This window comes from Moschus berezovskii, chromosome 6 (assembly GCF_049115385.1).
Source record: "Moschus berezovskii isolate FMDL1 chromosome 6, NW_MosBer_1.0, whole genome shotgun sequence".
Taxonomy (NCBI): Eukaryota; Metazoa; Chordata; class Mammalia; order Artiodactyla; family Moschidae; genus Moschus; species Moschus berezovskii.
Window position 1 is genome coordinate 93,787,590 of NC_142465.1, and position 17,241 is coordinate 93,804,830.

General features: G+C 37.0%; 1 protein-coding gene across 8 annotated transcripts in view; it reads left to right on the top strand.

Annotated features, from left to right (window-relative positions):
- Positions 1 to 13,129, top strand: part of SLCO1A2 (solute carrier organic anion transporter family member 1A2) — a 133,558-nt gene extending 120,429 nt beyond the window's left edge. For 7 of the 8 annotated variants that reach the window (XM_055394617.2, XM_088837289.1, XM_055394614.2 and 4 more), the window contains 3 exons: positions 1,194 to 1,258; positions 1,804 to 1,921; positions 7,864 to 13,129. In XM_055394617.2, the coding sequence (XP_055250592.2) occupies positions 1,194 to 1,258; positions 1,804 to 1,921; positions 7,864 to 8,080 (400 nt within the window). In that variant the 3' untranslated portion in view covers positions 8,081 to 13,129. Of the gene's footprint in view, positions 1 to 1,193; positions 1,259 to 1,803; positions 1,926 to 7,863 lie in introns of those variants that run through there. The other variant, XM_055394621.2, reaches the window with a different exon arrangement.
- The last annotated feature ends 4,112 nt before the right edge of the window (positions 13,130 to 17,241 follow it).

Consider the following 17,241-nt stretch of genomic DNA (forward strand, 5'->3'; position numbering starts at 1 on the left):
ATGCTCTCTGCTTAGAAAGCAAATTTTAAAAATTACTATCTTACCTGTTCCGTCAACTGGTGGAATCGTATATCCTGCATGCCCCTGACTCACCACACTTCAAAGTTCCCTAGTGTAAACATGTGGAGTCCACTAAAGCTCCAAAATATTTAGGTGCAGAAATTCTAGCTACAATTAAAAGGGAGAAAAAAGATTCCATTAGCAAGGTAAGAAGATAATATGATAATTGGTAAGAACCAATAATATGATGTTTTTGCTAAAAATGTATTGTGTCCTTTTGTGTAAAAATTTGCTTTCATTTTCTCAGCTTTGGTTAGTCAAAGAAGGGAAGGGACTACAGAGGAAATCTCTAAGTGAATTCATTGAACAGATAGCCATACTAATGCTACGGTGAGTGGAGAATAGAAAATGACACTGGAAATGATAGTCTTTATTTCTACATATAAGGGCTTCCCAGGTAAAGAATCTGCCTGCAATGCAGGAGACCTGGATTTGATCCCTGGGTTGGTCTTCTTGCCTGGTGAATTCCATGGACAGAGAAGCCTGGCAGGCTACAGTCTAAGGGTTTCCAAAGGATTGAACATGACTGAGCGACTTATACACACACACACACACATTTCTACGTAAGGAATTTCAGGCAATGGTGAAAAGGTGGGGGAATTTTTGGAAAGAATGGATGAATCTGTGCAGCTTTTAAATAGATACCAAGTCACTTAAAATATGTTTGTTTTGGATTTTTTTAAATCACTTTCCTTGAAAAACTTTTATTCTTATTTTCTTTTTTCTCTTTACATTTACTTATGTAAATCCTTGGCTTTTCTGTATTTTGTTAGTACGAATAATTTAAATACTCCTAGGGTTGCATTCTTCTTTGGTTTGAGGCTAAAGGTGTAACCGTTAGAATCACAAACTACTTTGAGAAGAGGATACTGGGGTAGAAATCAATTGATATGAAATGTTTTCACCTTTGATGACTTTATGATAGAAATGAGTGAGCAAAAAGTGATGGATAAAATGCCAAAGACCAGAGGTGGGGCTTCTGTGAAACTTATGAACTGAATAATTAGGCCTTGAATAGCCAAGACTTGAGTATGCAAGAAAATTTGCTAATGCTCAATGCATTACTAGCATACAAACAGTTGTTTTAAGAAACTATGGTAGTTTTTAAATTTATGAATTCATTAATTTTTTAGGTGTGTCAAGCCTGAAGAGAAGTCTCTTGGTGTGGGATTACATGCATTTTGCACACGAGTATTTGGTAAAAATAATTATTTTTCCCAATTTCACATCAGAACACTATTAAATACTAAGTAAATGAAGTCACTCCCTCAGAGTAACAATTCAGCAAATGTCCCTTCTGCTTGTAAATAGCACTTTGTAATTAGTGTGAGAATAAAGAACAAGAAGACATGAAAACTTTTTCCTTCTACCTGGAAAAGACCTACCTGACATTCTATTTTTCATCAATACACTTGAAAAGCAAAGAAGCAATGCTTTGGTAAAATAAAATGGGCTTGTGGTTCACCCAAAATATTTCAGAAAAAAGTATAAATAACCATTAATTCAATGTTTTTCTCTGTTGATAATTTTTTATTTTGACTTTATCCATCTGATTACTTAGCTTTTTTAATCTAGAAACTTGCCTCTAAAAGTAACTTCTAGTTTCTAAAATTAAAATTTAAAGCTGTAGATTTATATTTGGCTAAACTGTTCTACAAATAGAGAAAATTTTAATACTTTCAAACAAAACAACATATCTTCTTACCTTGCTAACGGATTTTTCTTTCTCCCTTTTAATTATAGCTGGAATTCCTGCACCTATATATTTTGGAGCTTTAGTGGACTCCACATGTTTACACTGGGGAACTTTGAAGTGTGGTGAGTCAGGAGCATGCCGGATATATGATTCCAACCGCTTCAGGTAAAGATAGTAATTTTAAAAAATTGCTTTCTAAGCAGAGACGATATATAAAATGGTAAATGGTACCATGGTACATGTCTAACACTTTCTTTGTGACGTGACTAGACTACTTTTGGTTTTATTTACAAAATAAGTACTGATACTATTCTTTATTTATATATTCATTTCTTATTACATATTCATCTTAGTTCCTCAATATTTTCAAAGCACTTGATAAATATAAGCACAGGTGGCTTTCAAAAGGTTGTTCCTTAAGTTGGTTGCAATCAGTATATTATCGAAGGCCATGTCTGTGCAGTAACTACCTATCTAAATTATATTACTCTCAAGTATCCTTGTTTAATCCTACATCATTCCAGCATTTTACTAGCTTAAATCTTTACTTCCTTTGGCCATTCACTTCTGATCTCTAAAATAATTTTTCTCCCTTAGTAAATTTCACTGACACAGTATTCTTCATGTTTCTTCAAGTCTTATTTTTTGTAAATATAGATCTGATTTTGAACAAACTTCTTCTGATATCAACCTGTTTTTGAACAAAACTCTTCCATTTTTCTCTTTATTTTCAGATTCTTTTCCATTTAGAGACCTGAATTTTGTTTAGATTTGTCTTAATTGCTCCCTATGGGCAGTAAGAAAACTTTTTTAATTACTAAAAAATGATTTGGTATTGTTTAAAAGAGTCTAAGGTCTTCTCTTGATCAGTAAAATGATATATATGTCAAGAACTGTGAAGAGAGCAGACAGAATGAGATTCATGTTTCTTTTCTTTTTTTTTGATGTCACAGAAATTTTATTTATTTTTTAAATTTATTTATTTTAATTGGAGGCTAATTACTTTACATGACTGAATTGGTTTTGCCATACAGTGACATGAATCTGCCCCAGGTATACATGTGTTCCCCACCTTGAACCCCTCTCCCACCTCTCTCCCCATCCCATCCTTCTGGTTCATCCCAGTGACCAGTCCGGAGCATCCTGTATCATGCATCGAACCTGGACTGGAGATTTGTTTCACATATGATAATATACATGTTTCAATGCCATTCTCCCAAATCATCCCACCTTCGCCCTCTCCCACAGAGTCCAAAACACTGTTCTATACATCTGTGTCTCTTTTGCTGTCTCATATACAGGGTTATCATTATCATCTTTCTAAATTCCATATATATGTGTTAGTATACTGTACTGGTGTTTTTCTTTCTGGCTTATTTCACTCTGTATAATAGGCTCCAGTTGCATCCACCTCATTAGAACTGATTCAGTTCAGTTCAGTTCAGTTCAGTCGCTCAGTCGTGTCCGACTCTCCGCGACCCCATGAATCACAGCACGCCAGGCCTCCCTGTCCATCACCAACTCCCGGAGTACACTCAAACTCATGTCCACAGAGTCGGTGATGCCATCCAGCCATCTCATTCTCTGTCGTCCCCTTCTCCTCCCGCCCCCAACCTTTCCCAGCATCAGAGTCTTTTCCAGTGAGTCAACTCGTCACATGAGGTGGCCAAAGTATTGCAGTTTCAGCTTCAGCATCAGTCCCTCCAATGAACATCCAGGATTGATCTCCTTTAGAATGGACTGGTTGGCTCTCCTTGCAGTATAAGGGACTCTCAAGAGTCTTCTCCAGCACCACAGTTCAAAAACATCAATTCTTCGGCGATCAGCTTTCTTCACAGTCCAGCTCTCACATCCATACATGATCACTGGAAAAACCATAGCCTTGACTAGATGGACCTTTATTGGCAAAATAATGTCTCTGCTTTTTAATATACTATCTAGGTTGGTCATAATTTTCCTTCCAAGGAGTAAGCGTCTTTTAATTACTTAATAATAAAAGAAATACTTTACGAAAAATATATAACAATCATGAACCCATATAAATTTATCACTATAATCCAAATATATAAAACAAAAATTCACAAAATTACAAGCAGAAATCTACAGAGTAGAAAATTGCAATACACTTTTACAAGTGACTGTAAAATACAGGTGAAAAATTCATGAGGATATAGAAGATTTGAACCATCTGACTATGCAAGCATTATCTAATAGATATATAGTGATTTTTTAAACCCAACTATCAGCAACCATAGGAAAATAATAGAAATCTCATTGTAAAATAGATTTAAAAAAATATTTTGCATATTATTGCTGTGACACTAAGGAGGGAATAAGATACAGATACACCCAAGAACTAGATCAAATGATCTGCTCCCTCTGTGATTATTTATAGTATCACTATAAAAAAGACTAGGAAAGGCCTAAGAACCTGGGGAAGTGGGAAAAGCAAAGGGAAAATGAGCAGATTTGGAGAAGTAAATACAGAGAAACAGAGCAAGCAAGGAAAACCAAAATAAACAAACAACAACAAAATATTCAAAAGAGCTTGTAAACTAAAACATTAAAATACATGAATAAATCCAATAGTAAAAATGAGAAGCACATAAATTACCAGTTGAAGCATGACTTTATTCCAGATTGAATTTACTCTAAGAGTCTGACAAACTTTAAAATGTTTAACCAGCTCAATAGGATTAAAAATAATAAATTGATAGCATAATACCCATTAAAATGAATAAGATGTAACAAAAAAAATCTAGCAGAAATAAGAATATGAATAAGAACTCTTGGAAATATTAGCAATTAAATGGATAGCATTGAAATAAAAGGAATTCTAAATAGATAATAAATTTCAAGTCCACATAAGTTAAAATGAGAATTGGTGAACTGAAAGTGGGTATTGCAGAAATTATCTGGAATGAAAATTAATTATTTGAACTCATAAACAAAAAAGAACCACCTTAGTAATTTTAAAGATCAATTAGCAATTAAAAGATATATCTCAGAAATTTCCAGAACAGAGGGCAGAAGAAATAGCAGAGATAAACTAATGAATTAATGCCTTAGAATTTCCTAGAATTTAATAGAGACATACATTTTCAGATCAAAAGTGCTCTTTAAATGCCTAGTAGGATGAATTAATTAGATATACCAAAGTGAAATTGCAAATGTTCAAATTAAGAAAAAACCATAAGGACAACCCAGAGAAATAAACACATGGCTTATAAAGAAATATGATTAGACCAATAGTGATAGATTATCAACAACCATAGATCCTAACATCTTTATGACCCTTATTGCCTTGGGTTTGGGTTGAAACAAAAACACAAACTAGAGAACGAGAAATGGGCCAATGTGACTGCATACAAAACTAAACACTTGTTTGTAGTTAAAGACACTGTTGACAATGAAGAATGATAAAACATAATTCATGAGCATCAGGAATAAAAGCTACTGAATAAAAGTAGCATCAGTGAATAAAAGCTACTGAATAAAAGTAGCATCAGTGAATAAAAGCTACTGAAAAGAACTTTTGGGAAATATTTACTAAGTTGCAGGCATCAAAAGGTATCTTCTTCCCTTGTGGCTCAGATGGTAAAGCGTCTGTCTACAATGCGGGAGACCTGGACTCGATCCCTAGGTCGGGAAGATTCCCTGGAGAAGGAAATGGCAACCCACTCCAGTACTCTTGCCTAGAAAGTCCTGAAAATCCTTGCCTGGTGCCGGCTCCTCCGTCCATGGTGTCGCAAAGAGTTGGACACGACTGAACGACTTCACTTTCTTCTTTTCTTTCTTTCTATTAGGTTGTATCCTCTAAAATTCTTAGAGGATTTTAGACATATCTTAGAGAAACTCTTGCTCACATGCACAAGGAGACATATTAGCCAAGGTTTATTGCAGTTTTATTAATATTAGAAAAAATCTGAACAAAAGTGTCCAGTGGGAAAATGGATAGTAAGCTGTAGTGTGTTTATCGCTGAATTCAGATTTGGTTGATAGTAATTCGAGAGGCAGTGTTGGTAGAGAGGAAAGGTGCTTGAGTCAGAAAAGCTGCCAATCTTGGGAGAAGGTGAACTCATGTCCAGAGACCAACTCCAAGGATTCTGCTCAGTCATGACTGCTTTTAAAGGAAAAATATTGGGGGGAAGGATCTCAGTGAGTCACTGATGCAGCAGGGTGGGTTCTGTGTTCTTCTCCATTCAGTGCAGACTGGCTGAGTCTCTCTTCTGGTGTTATCTTGCCTGAATGATCTTCCTGCAGGGTTGCTAAAAGGGCTGTTGGAGGGCAGAGAGCTTATCATTTTTTAACTATTTAATTCTTCATTCTTACCTCTTTTTATCTAGGAAAAGAATCAACAAGTTAGGCAACACATGGTATACATTCAAGAAAACATAAGTCAGGAATTAGTTTCAATTGTTTAGTGATTTCTTTATTATACTTAGGTTTTTAAAGTTACAGGGGACAGAAATGGGCAAACAGAAAAGGGGCAAAACAATTGCTTTTATGTTCATATGTTGCAATGTAGTTCAATAGTTAAAAATAAACAATGTAGAACTACATGTATAAGCCTAGTTTTAAAATGGTGGACTGATAGAAAAAAATTTCAGAATAAAAACATAATATTATGCCAGTTATTTAAAATGTAAAAATATATGCAATAATTGTATAAAGTATGAGTGGATACATGCATAATTTGTAAAGCTATAGACATAAAGTAGGAACAAAATCCATAAAATTCAACATAGTGTTATGTCTTGAGTAGGTTAGAATATAATAAGATCATAGGAATACACAGAGGAATTAAATGTATTAATATCTTTTAAATTGGTCTGAAACAAAAATGGCAAAATTTAATCATTTAAAAAACCTGGGTGATGAGTATAAATATGTTTAACTCTTTTTTTCCTGCATTCTTGATATGTTTCCTAATAAGAGAAAATTTTAGAACTAGGAAAATGAATACAAGAAGGAGAAATTCATAAATAGACTATAGATCATAGAGGTAACCAAAAAGCTGTGCTTTTGAAAAGATTAAAATATAATAACAGCAATCTGGAAAGGCAAATAAAGAGAAGAGGCACAAATAAACACTATTAAAAATGGAAAAAATATAAATATAGATACTTAGGAATTTTAAATATTGTAATTTATAAGCATATTAAGTAGAAGTTTTTTAGATAAATACGTATTACTAAATTTTACTATAAATATATAGAAAGCATGAATATTTTCATAGTCATTAAAAGATGTGAATGAGTCACAAATTCTCATCTTCCAAAGGCATCACGTCCAGAAGCTTTGAAGGCAAGTTTTACAAACCTTCAATGAACTGATGATCCCTGCATTATACAAGTTATTCCTAGACATGGAAAAAGGGGGAAAATTTCCCTGTTCATTTTATAAAGCTAATGCTATCTTGATATTGACATTAGACAAGTTCAGTACAAGGCAAAAAGTACAAGCTGATTTTAGTTATACATGCAAAAAGTTAACAAATTGAATCTATTAATGTGTAAAAACTAACAAATAGAGTTTGTTCAGAATAATAATAATAGTCTTGGCTATTCTGCTAACTACATACAGAAAAATGATTTGGTGATATTTTACAAATTCAAAACTAAAACTTTGAGCAAACTCGGAAGAGAAAGCAATTTCCTTAACCTGATGAAGATCATCTAAGGAAACACAGGAGTAAATATTACAATTAGTGGTGATTCTTTGGAAGCATTCTTGCTAAACACTGAAATAAAACTGCTGTCACTGTCAGCATTAAATTTAAGTTGGAAAGTCTATTTAATGTAAAAAGATAAAATAGAAACAGTAACAAAATACTAAAAAGAGGAAAATACATTTTGATTTTCTTGGATAAAAATTCCCCAAATCATTTTAACAAAAGTTAGAATTCATTAGCTAATGAATGAAAGCTCATGAGGTTCATTCCTGAGATTCATGAGATTCATTCCTAAGGCTGACATGCAAAACAATTAGCTGCTGTTGTCCTTATGGTGTAAAATATTAATAATTAAGAAATATGCAAAACTAGTTATTATTCACCACAGTATATTCCTAAGTTTTAATATGTTTGGATTTTTTTTTTTACATAGATACATCTACCTTGGATTACCAGCGTCACTAAGAGGATTAAGCTATATTCCAGCCTTTTTGATCCTCTTTATTTTGAGAAAGTATCGACTACCTGAGTTAAATGCCTCTTCAGAAACTATGCTTGTGGCAAAGGTTACAGGGAAAGAAAATGAGAGCAGAGAAATGGATCAAAATGCCAAAGTTTTGAATGATGATGAATCGAAAACAAGGCTATAATACTCTTTTATATCATGCTTTCCAGAATTGGAGAACACAATACAACTTAAATAATTTTTAAAATCAATAGAGGTACTGCAGATAACTTTTCCTTATTTTTAAGAACCTCAACACTTTTTTTTTTTAACTCAAGGAGTAAAAATATTCATGATGGTATTTCTGAGGTTACAATGGCATTTGAGATTTTCCTCAGAGAGACATTTATAAACAAAACAGGATATTAGAACCAGCTTTATTTATATGTTAAATTGTTAAAAAGTAATTTCTCTTTTAACTCATGCAAAATATTTCCCACATCTCTTCCAAATGATTTCTTAAAATTTCCTATTATGAAAATCTATTTAATTCTGTTGAAATCATGCTTTGATATCGTGATTATTAAGAGACTGAAATTATTTCTTCATATGTGAATATTTAAGGATTTTGCTCAAATTTAAGTGAATGAAGTGAACAAAGTCAAAGACTTGAAGTGAAAGAAGACTGAATATTTTTATTCTATTTTGGAATTTTTCTTTAACTCTTCTATTGATTCCAGACATGATTCTTTTAAAATAGATTATTCACAATAAAGGACAGAAATGGTATGAACCTGACAGAAGCAGAAGATATTAAGAAGAGGTGGCAAGAATACAAAGAAGAACCATACAAAAAAGATCTTCATGACATAGATAATCACGATGGTGTGATCACATTTTGGAATGCGAAGTCAAGTGGGCCTTAGGAAGCATCAGTACAAACAAAGCTAGTGGAAGTGATGGAATTCCAGTTGAGCTATTTCAAATCCTGAAAGATGATGCTGTGAAAGTGCTGCACTCAATATGCCAGCAAATTTGGTAAACTCAGCAGTGGCCACAAGACTGGAAAAGGTTAGTTTTCATTCTAATCCCTAAGAAAGGCAATGCCAAAGAATGCTCAAACTTACCACACAATTGAACTCATCTCACATGCTAGTAAAGTAATGCTCAAAATTCTCCAAGCCAGGTTTCAACTGTACGTGAACTGTGAACTTCCAGATGTTCAAGCTGGTTTTAGAAAAGGCAGAGGAGTCAGAGATCAAATTGCCAACATCCGTTGGATCACTGAAAAAACAAAAGCATTCCAGAAAAATATCTAGTCCTGCTTTATTGACTATACCAAAGCCTTTGATTGTGTGGACCACAGCAAACTCTGGAAAATTCTGAAGGAGATGGGAATACCAGACCACCTGACCTGTCTCTTAAGAAATCTGTATGCAGGTCAGGAAGCAACAGTTAGAACTAGACATGGAACAACAGACTGGTTCCAAATAGTGAAAGGAGTATGTCAAGGCTGTACATTGTCACTCTGCTTATTTAACTTATATGCAGAGTCCATCATGAGAAATGCTGGGCTGGATGAAGCACAAGCTGGAATCGAGTCTGCAGGGAAAAATATCAATAACCTCAGATATGCAGATGACACCACCCTTATGGCATAAAGTGAAGAGGAACTAAATAGCCTCTTGATGAAAGTGAAAGAGGAGAGTGAAAAAGTTGGCTTAAAGCTCAATATTCAGAAAACTAAGATCATGGCATCTGGTCCCATCACTTCATGGCAAATAGATAGGGAAACAGTGTCAGACTTTATTTTCTTGGGCTCCAAAATCATCGCAGATGGTGACTGCAGCCATGAAATTAAAAGACACTTGCTCCTTGGAAGAAAAGTTGTGACCAACCTAGACAGCATATTAAAAAGCAGAGACATTACTTTTCCAACAAAGGTCCGTCTAGTCAGGCTATGATTTTTCCAGTAGTCATGTATGGATGCGAGAGTTTGACCATAAAGAAAGCTGAGCAGCACCGAAGAATTGATGCTTTTGACCTGTGGTGTTGGAGAAGACTCTTGAGAGTCCCTTGGACTGCAGTGAGATCCATCAGTCCATCCTAAAGGAAATCAATCCTGAATATTCATTGATAGGACTGATGCTAAGGCTAAAACTCCAATACTTTGGCCAGCTGATGCAAAGAACTGACTCATTTGAAAAGACCCTGATGCTGGGAAAGATTGAAGGAGGGAGGAGAAGGGGACGACAGAAGATGAGATGGTTGATGACATCACCGAGTCAATGGACATGAGTTTGAGTAAACTCCAGGAGGTGGTGATGGACAGGGAGGCCTGGCATGTTGCATTCCATGGGGTTGCAAAGAGTCGGATACAACTGAGTGACTGAACTGAACTGATTCATTAATATGCTGTCATTTGCTTTCAGTTCATTCCCTCCTTTGTGAGTCATATATATTTTCTCATTTTGTCCAGAGTACTGACAAACTTAATCAAGTAATTAAAAATCTTGTAGCAAAGATTGTTGGATTTTTTTTTTTTCTTCAACTCTTCAAACTTGGCAACTAAACTTTGCAGACCAATATGATCCCTTGAAAACTGGTTACATCATTTAAGAAGAAAGCAACAGAGAGTACTGAGTAGAACAGGTTTGGGTGGAGGATTAAAAGTTACATTCTGTGCTCCTGAAATTTAAGATTTCATCTCTGAGTGTATTGAAAAGAACCATGATTCAAGACAGAAATAGTGTTGACACTGGAGAAAGAAGCTAAAATCATTGCAACTTAGGAGTTCCATCTCCGGGGAGATGTGGCAACTGTGATGAGGGAACACTGGGTATTAGGGTGAAATGAAACTTGGTGCTGCTGTATTTGGGAAGGGAGGAAAGGGGGAGAGTGGTCTGGAAGGTAAAAGAGGAGCAAGGACTCACCTTGAATCCAGAGAGCTGTGAGAAAAACAGCTACCATATGAGAAGCTTTTGGAGGAAACAAAGTCCTCAGGAGAAACCCAGATTTTGGTGAGACTGAAACTGTGAAAAAGAATGCTGGTTTGTGAGTTTTAGAATATGAACAGTTTTGGAGATGAGGGACTCAGAATTCAAGAGGACACACTGAAAGTGGGAGGATTTCAAAGTTTGAGTCTGAGAGAAAAAGTTGATAATTGGAAGTATGGAAATTAGACAACGAAAATTAGAAGAAAGGGAATGAGAGGTCATCTGGAATTCTGGGAATTTTTAGGTAACTGACATAGAGAGATGAGTCCTGATGAATTTCAGGGCAGATGGTGTTGGCAAGACCATGAGTGTCAAATCGGGCGGTGTCATGACTGGGTTCCCTCATGACTCCTTATCAAGGAGGCAAACTGAAGAAGCAGAATCTAGCTTGAGTATCTGTGGCTCTTTCTTGACTACTATTGATGGGTTTAAAGTGATCAGGGAAAGCTGAGTCTTAACTCTATACATAGTTCACCTACTTGAATACCCTAAATGGAGCAAAGTAGGTCAAGAGAGGTATGATTTTGGACCCAGTATCTTGGGCTCACCCTTATTACTTGCTGGGAAAGATGGCATTTTGCTGTAGGGTTCTCTTTTGATACTTCTTGAGTGTTGGAATGCTTTGTGCCCACTCCTGACCTCTGTTGTTCAAGTTCGTGAAGCCTGGGAAAGTCAATTATTTTTCTACGCATTTGGCCTCTCTCAGGATAGGGTAGAAGTAAAAGTATAGCAGATGAAAGTAGAGGAGAGAAGCAGCAGGAAACAGGTACTGGGAAGCCTAGAGTCATTCATGGTCTTATTTAATATTGCGAGGAGCCTAAGTTCTTGGAATAAGAAATGATTTGATATATTATTTATAATTGTAAATATAACTAATATTTATGGGAACTTTACAAATAAGTACTTAGAAAAGCCATGAAAATTGGGGAAAAGCATAAAGGGAAGAAAAGGAATTTTTCATATTTTATAGCACAGAGTTAAATGTGTTTTAATCATGATAAATTCAGATAAAATTGGCAAACACATCTTATTGGAACCACAGAGAAGTGGTTGCCTCTGCAGCATCAGACCCAGGAAGAGACGCAGAGTAATGCATTTGCCTTTCATTTTTGTCTCTTTTATATTCTGATTTCTTTTCCCTGCGATCCATTTCCCTGGTGGCTCAGACAATAAAGCGTCTATCTACAATGCGGGAGACCTGGGTTCGATCCCCGGGTCAGGAAGATTCCCTGGAGAAGGAAATGGAAACCTACTCCAGTACTCTTGCCTATAAAATCCCATGGACGGAGGAGCCTGGTGCAGGGTACTGTCCATGGGGTCGCAAAGAGTCGGACACAACTGAGCGACTTCACTTTCCCTATGCATGTAAAATACAATGAAAAAATAATGTTTCACAGAGAACACATCAGCAAAAGCAATAATAAAAGAAGTAAGGCATTTTACAGAAAGGGAAGAAACTGAGTCCTCCAACTGTGAGAGCTTCAAAGGTTCTCCAGTGGGTATTTATGGAACAATTTTTTTTCTATACTTGGTTCTAGAGGATATGCGTGTTGGTGCACGTATGTAAGGACATGGTAATAAACTAAGTTGTAGGCTGTAAAATTCAAGTTGGTGCCATTTTATTAGGTGAATATATATACACAGAAAACAATGACAGAATGACAAACAGCACAAAGCAATTTCAAACCCTGTGGACATAGGATGAGTCACTAAGTAATCAGAGATTTTTTTTCTAAAAAGCTTCCCATCCAGTCTTGAGGGTAATGATGACTCTGTGTTGATAAAAGAAAGATTAACCTGTGTCTTGATTCACAGAAGGGTAGAAACAAATGTAAGAACATCTCTTTTGCTGCTGGCTATGTTGGACACGACTGAGCGACTGAACTGAATTGAACAGTTACAGAGACTACAAGCTTTGATCAACGAGATACTGGCAGAGGCATAGATGGGAAGGGATTTCTTTCCAAAATAAGAAGACAAAGCTTTCTGGGAAGACATTGTGCCCTTTTTTCTTCTTCCTTTCGGAAGTGAAGATGCTAAACTCAAGGAACAGCAAGAAGCACCGGGATGAAAGATGATGAAACATGGTGTGACAGGGAGAAAGGAAGAGCCTGGCCACTAGCAGAGGCAGGGCTGAGTTTTGTGGATTTTTAAGCTTACCAAATTTGAGAGAAAGGCCTATAAAAAAATTCAAAATGGGGACTTCCCTGTGACCCAGTGGCTATGACTCCATGCTATCAATGCAGGGGGGTCAGGTTTTATCCCTGGTCAGGAAACTAGATCCTGCAGTTAAGACATAGTGCAGCCAAATAAATAAATAAATATTTTTACTAAATTCAAGATGAAGAGTACAAAATAAAATTAAAAGTGAATATTTATTTAGAATAAGAATAAAAAAATGTCATAACAAATTTCATGTGCTATACTTCAAGAGGATCATGATTTTTTTTTAATCCCAATGCAAACATTAGCATTAAATGGGAAATTTAATTTTAATAAAGGTTTCCTGCTGAGTCCGTTGGGCAGCAAGGAGATCAAACCAATCAATGCTAAAGGAGATCAACCCTGAATATTCATTGGAAGGACTGATGCTGAAGCTCCAATACTTTGGCCACCTGATGTGAAGAGCTGACTCATTGGAAAAGACCCTGATGCTGGGAAAGATTGAGGGCAGAAGGAAAAGGGGATGACAGAGGATAAGATAGTTGGATGGCATCACTGACTCAATGGACATGAGTTTGCTCAAACTCTGGGAGATGGTGAAGAACAGGGAAGTCTGGTGTGCTGCAGTCCATGGGATCACAAAGAGTCAGACACAACTGAGTGACTGGACAACAACAGCTTCTAAGGAAGAGAAGCTTTTCTCTTCCATGAGGGTGGGCAACAAAAACTGTAGCTTGTGGTGCCGGTGAAAACTCCTGCGGCTGGGAAGGGCAGCAGGAAGAAAAGCTCCACCACCCAGGGAAGGGCAGGTCACCCCCAAGATCCTGGTTCACTGAGCCTTCCTGTCTCCATAGCCATGTCCACGTGAGACAAGAGATAGGCTCCAGGCTAAGAAGGTGAAATTGGTGCCCTGTGGATAGATACTCCAAAACAGTAGGAGTGAGAGAGGAGCTGAGTTCTGTTCAAAATGATCAAAGACCTCATATTCCTCATTCTCAAAGTCAAGGAGACCTTCCTGACTACAAACATACAGAAAGGCTCCTTGGAAGTCAAAAGAGAGGGGGCATCACCTCATGGTGATATCAACCTACTCATAGGCCTCCTTACTAGAATTCATCTTGGCTAAGAGATGCACATGCACACATGGGAGGATCCTATTGTTGTTGATTTCCTTTAGGATTGACTAGTTTGATCTCCTTGGTGTCCAAGGGACTCTCAAAAGTCTTCTCCAGCACCACAGTTCAGAACATTATTTCTTTGATGCTCAGCTTTCTTTATAGTCCAACTCTCACTTTCATACATGACTACTGGAAAAACCATAGCTTTGATTATATGGACCCTGAGATAACCAAATACAGATTCAGAACCAAGCAAAGCAAAATGATTTACTGAAGAAAAAACCCAGAAGAAATGCCCCATAAAAGGGATTGAAACTACCATGAGGGCTTGACTCTCTCTCTGAGCCTGCCTGTGTGCCTGCTATCCACATGGACTCTTTTTCCTCCTAATAATCAAACACTTTACTTGTTTTACTACTTTCCATGTCTATGTGGAAATTCATTTCTATGCAGTTGATGGGCCAGGGCCTTGTCTCTGGCCACTGGTCCCTGATGGTCTAGTGGTTAGGATTCAGTCCTCTCACTGACTTGGCCTGACCTCAGTCTCTGGCTGGGAACCAAAACCTTGCTTCAAGCTGCTGCAGACTGAGGCCACCTGAGATCAAACCCATGGTAACAAGGATCCAGTAAAAAGAATAGTGGGATATATTTGGGTGAGTGGCAAGAGACAGATTTTTCATGGGTAGCATGGCAAAGGGAGAATCAAATCCACAACGGTAATAGATCCTAAATAAAGTTTTCCTAGAGGAATTTGAAGCTCTTGGTGCACTTAGGGTAACCACGTGTGTGTGCACGCATGCTCAGTCATTCTGTGGTGTCTGACTCTTTTGCGACTACACGTACTCTAGCCTTCCAGGCTCCTCTGTCCATGGAGTTTTCCAGGCAAGAATACTAGAGTGGGTTGCCATTTTCTACTCCAGGGGAATCTTCCCGACCCAGGGATCGAACCTGTGTCTTCTGCATTGGCAGGTGGATTTTTTAACACTGAGCCACCTGGGAAGTTCTTGAGGGTAACCAAAGCAACACCACACCTCAAACCCAGCCTCATTCTTGATACAGAGTCCACACTAAAGGTCTAGTAGAAAGAAAGATGTACTCATCTCCAAGTTTGAAAAATATTTACCTCCATGTCAACTGTTGGCTACTACATTTATAGCCTTCAACAAAAAATTATAAGACACAAAAGGTAATAAAAAACAGAATAGACAAGGCAATCATCAACCCCAAACCCAGATATAAAACAGATTAGTCAAATATTAGAATTATTAAAAAATAACTTTAAAAAGTGAATGTGACTCAAAAGGACATTTTTACAGAGGGTTTAAATGTATAGAATCATTATGGTAGGATCAGTCTGAAACATAATGGTGAATAGACAAAAGTTGTTTAGTGCTTATGATCTCACTTTTCTGTTACTTTTGCTCTTGCTTTCTGAATATCTTCATGTTTTCTACTTCCACTCCTTTCAAAAATATATTGCTTAAAAATGATTTAAATCTCATGCCCAGTGTGATTGGAATCTCACTCTGGATAGATGTATGATCTCTTCCAACTGAACTAGAGTTGAAGTCTTAATTCAAAGGGATAATGTTCTAAGGATAGAAGTTGAAACAGCCTCAAGTATAACAGTGGAGATTGGTTGAGATTCAGAGGTGTATCTGTGGGGGTTTTTAAGTGATAATTTAAAAATTTTATTGTTGACTTAAAAATGCACAATGTGAGAGTTGCAAGTTAAGTTTTATTTGGGGCAAAATGAGGGCTATCACCCAGGAGACAGATCTTGGATACCTCTGAGAAACTACTTCTAGGAGGCAGAGGGCACGGTCAGTATATATGTGGTTTTGGTGAAGGGGGAATACATGCATTCAAACCCATATATTTTGCAGAAGATTTCTGCTAGTCATTAGGAGTAGTCATCACCATGAAGGATTTTAGCACTTTTCTAGATATGAAGAGGTACAGGTACAAGAACTGGGTTCATAAAATTGGCTCCTGAAAATATCTGACTATCTGAAGCTCTGTTCTGCCATTTTCCCAGAGCACAGGGTGCCTCATTTCTGCCCTCCACCATGAACTCCTCTCAGAGGGTGTTGGAAGTCAGCAGCTACAGCAGCATATGATTTAATCCTTGTAGAGATAGATGGCAAATGACAATGGCAAGTGCCAATGTGTAGACGACACCACTTTTCATCTACTTCTGAGGACATTCCCTTTACAAAACCTTGTAGTCTTATAAACTACTGGTTTAGAGTTGATGTTGCTGAAACCACGAACCTCCGTCCAGAGTTCATTAGGAATTCTATCAATCAGATCTAGTCCCTTAAATCTATTTCTCACTTCCACTGTATAATCATAAGGGATTTGATTGAGGTCATATCTGAATGGTCTAGGGGTTTTCCCTACTTTCTTCAATTTAAGTCTGAATTTCGCAATAAGGAGTTCATGATCTGAGCCACAGTCAGCTCCTGGTCTTGTTTTCGCTAACTGTATACAGCTTCTTCATCTTTGGTTGCAAAGAATATAATCAATCTGATTTCGGTGTTGACCATCTGTTGATGTCCATGTGTAGAGTCTTGTGTTGTTGGAAGAGGGTGTTTGCTATGACCAGTGCGTTCTCTTGACAAAACTCTATTAACCTTTGCCCTGCTTCATTCTGTGCTCCAAGGCCAAATTTGCCTGTTACTCCAGGTGTTTCTTGACTTCCTACTTTTGCATTCCAGTCCCCTATAATGAAAAGGACATCTTTTTTGGGTGTTAGTTCTACGAACAAAGCTAGTGGAGGTGATGGAATTCCAGTTGAGCTATTTCAAGTCTTGAAAGATGATGCTGTGAAAGTGCTGCACTCAGTATGCCAGCAGATTTGGAAAACTCAGCAGTGGCCACAGGACTGGAAGAGGTCAGTCTTCATTCCAATCCCAAAGAAAGGCAATGCCAAAGAATGCTCAAACTACCGCACAGTTGCACTCATCTCACACGCTAGTAAAGTCATGCTCAAAATTCTCCAAGCCAGGCTTCAGCAGTATGTGAACTGTGAACTCCCAGATGTTCAAGCCGGTTTTAGAAAAGGCAGAGGCACCAGAGATCAAATT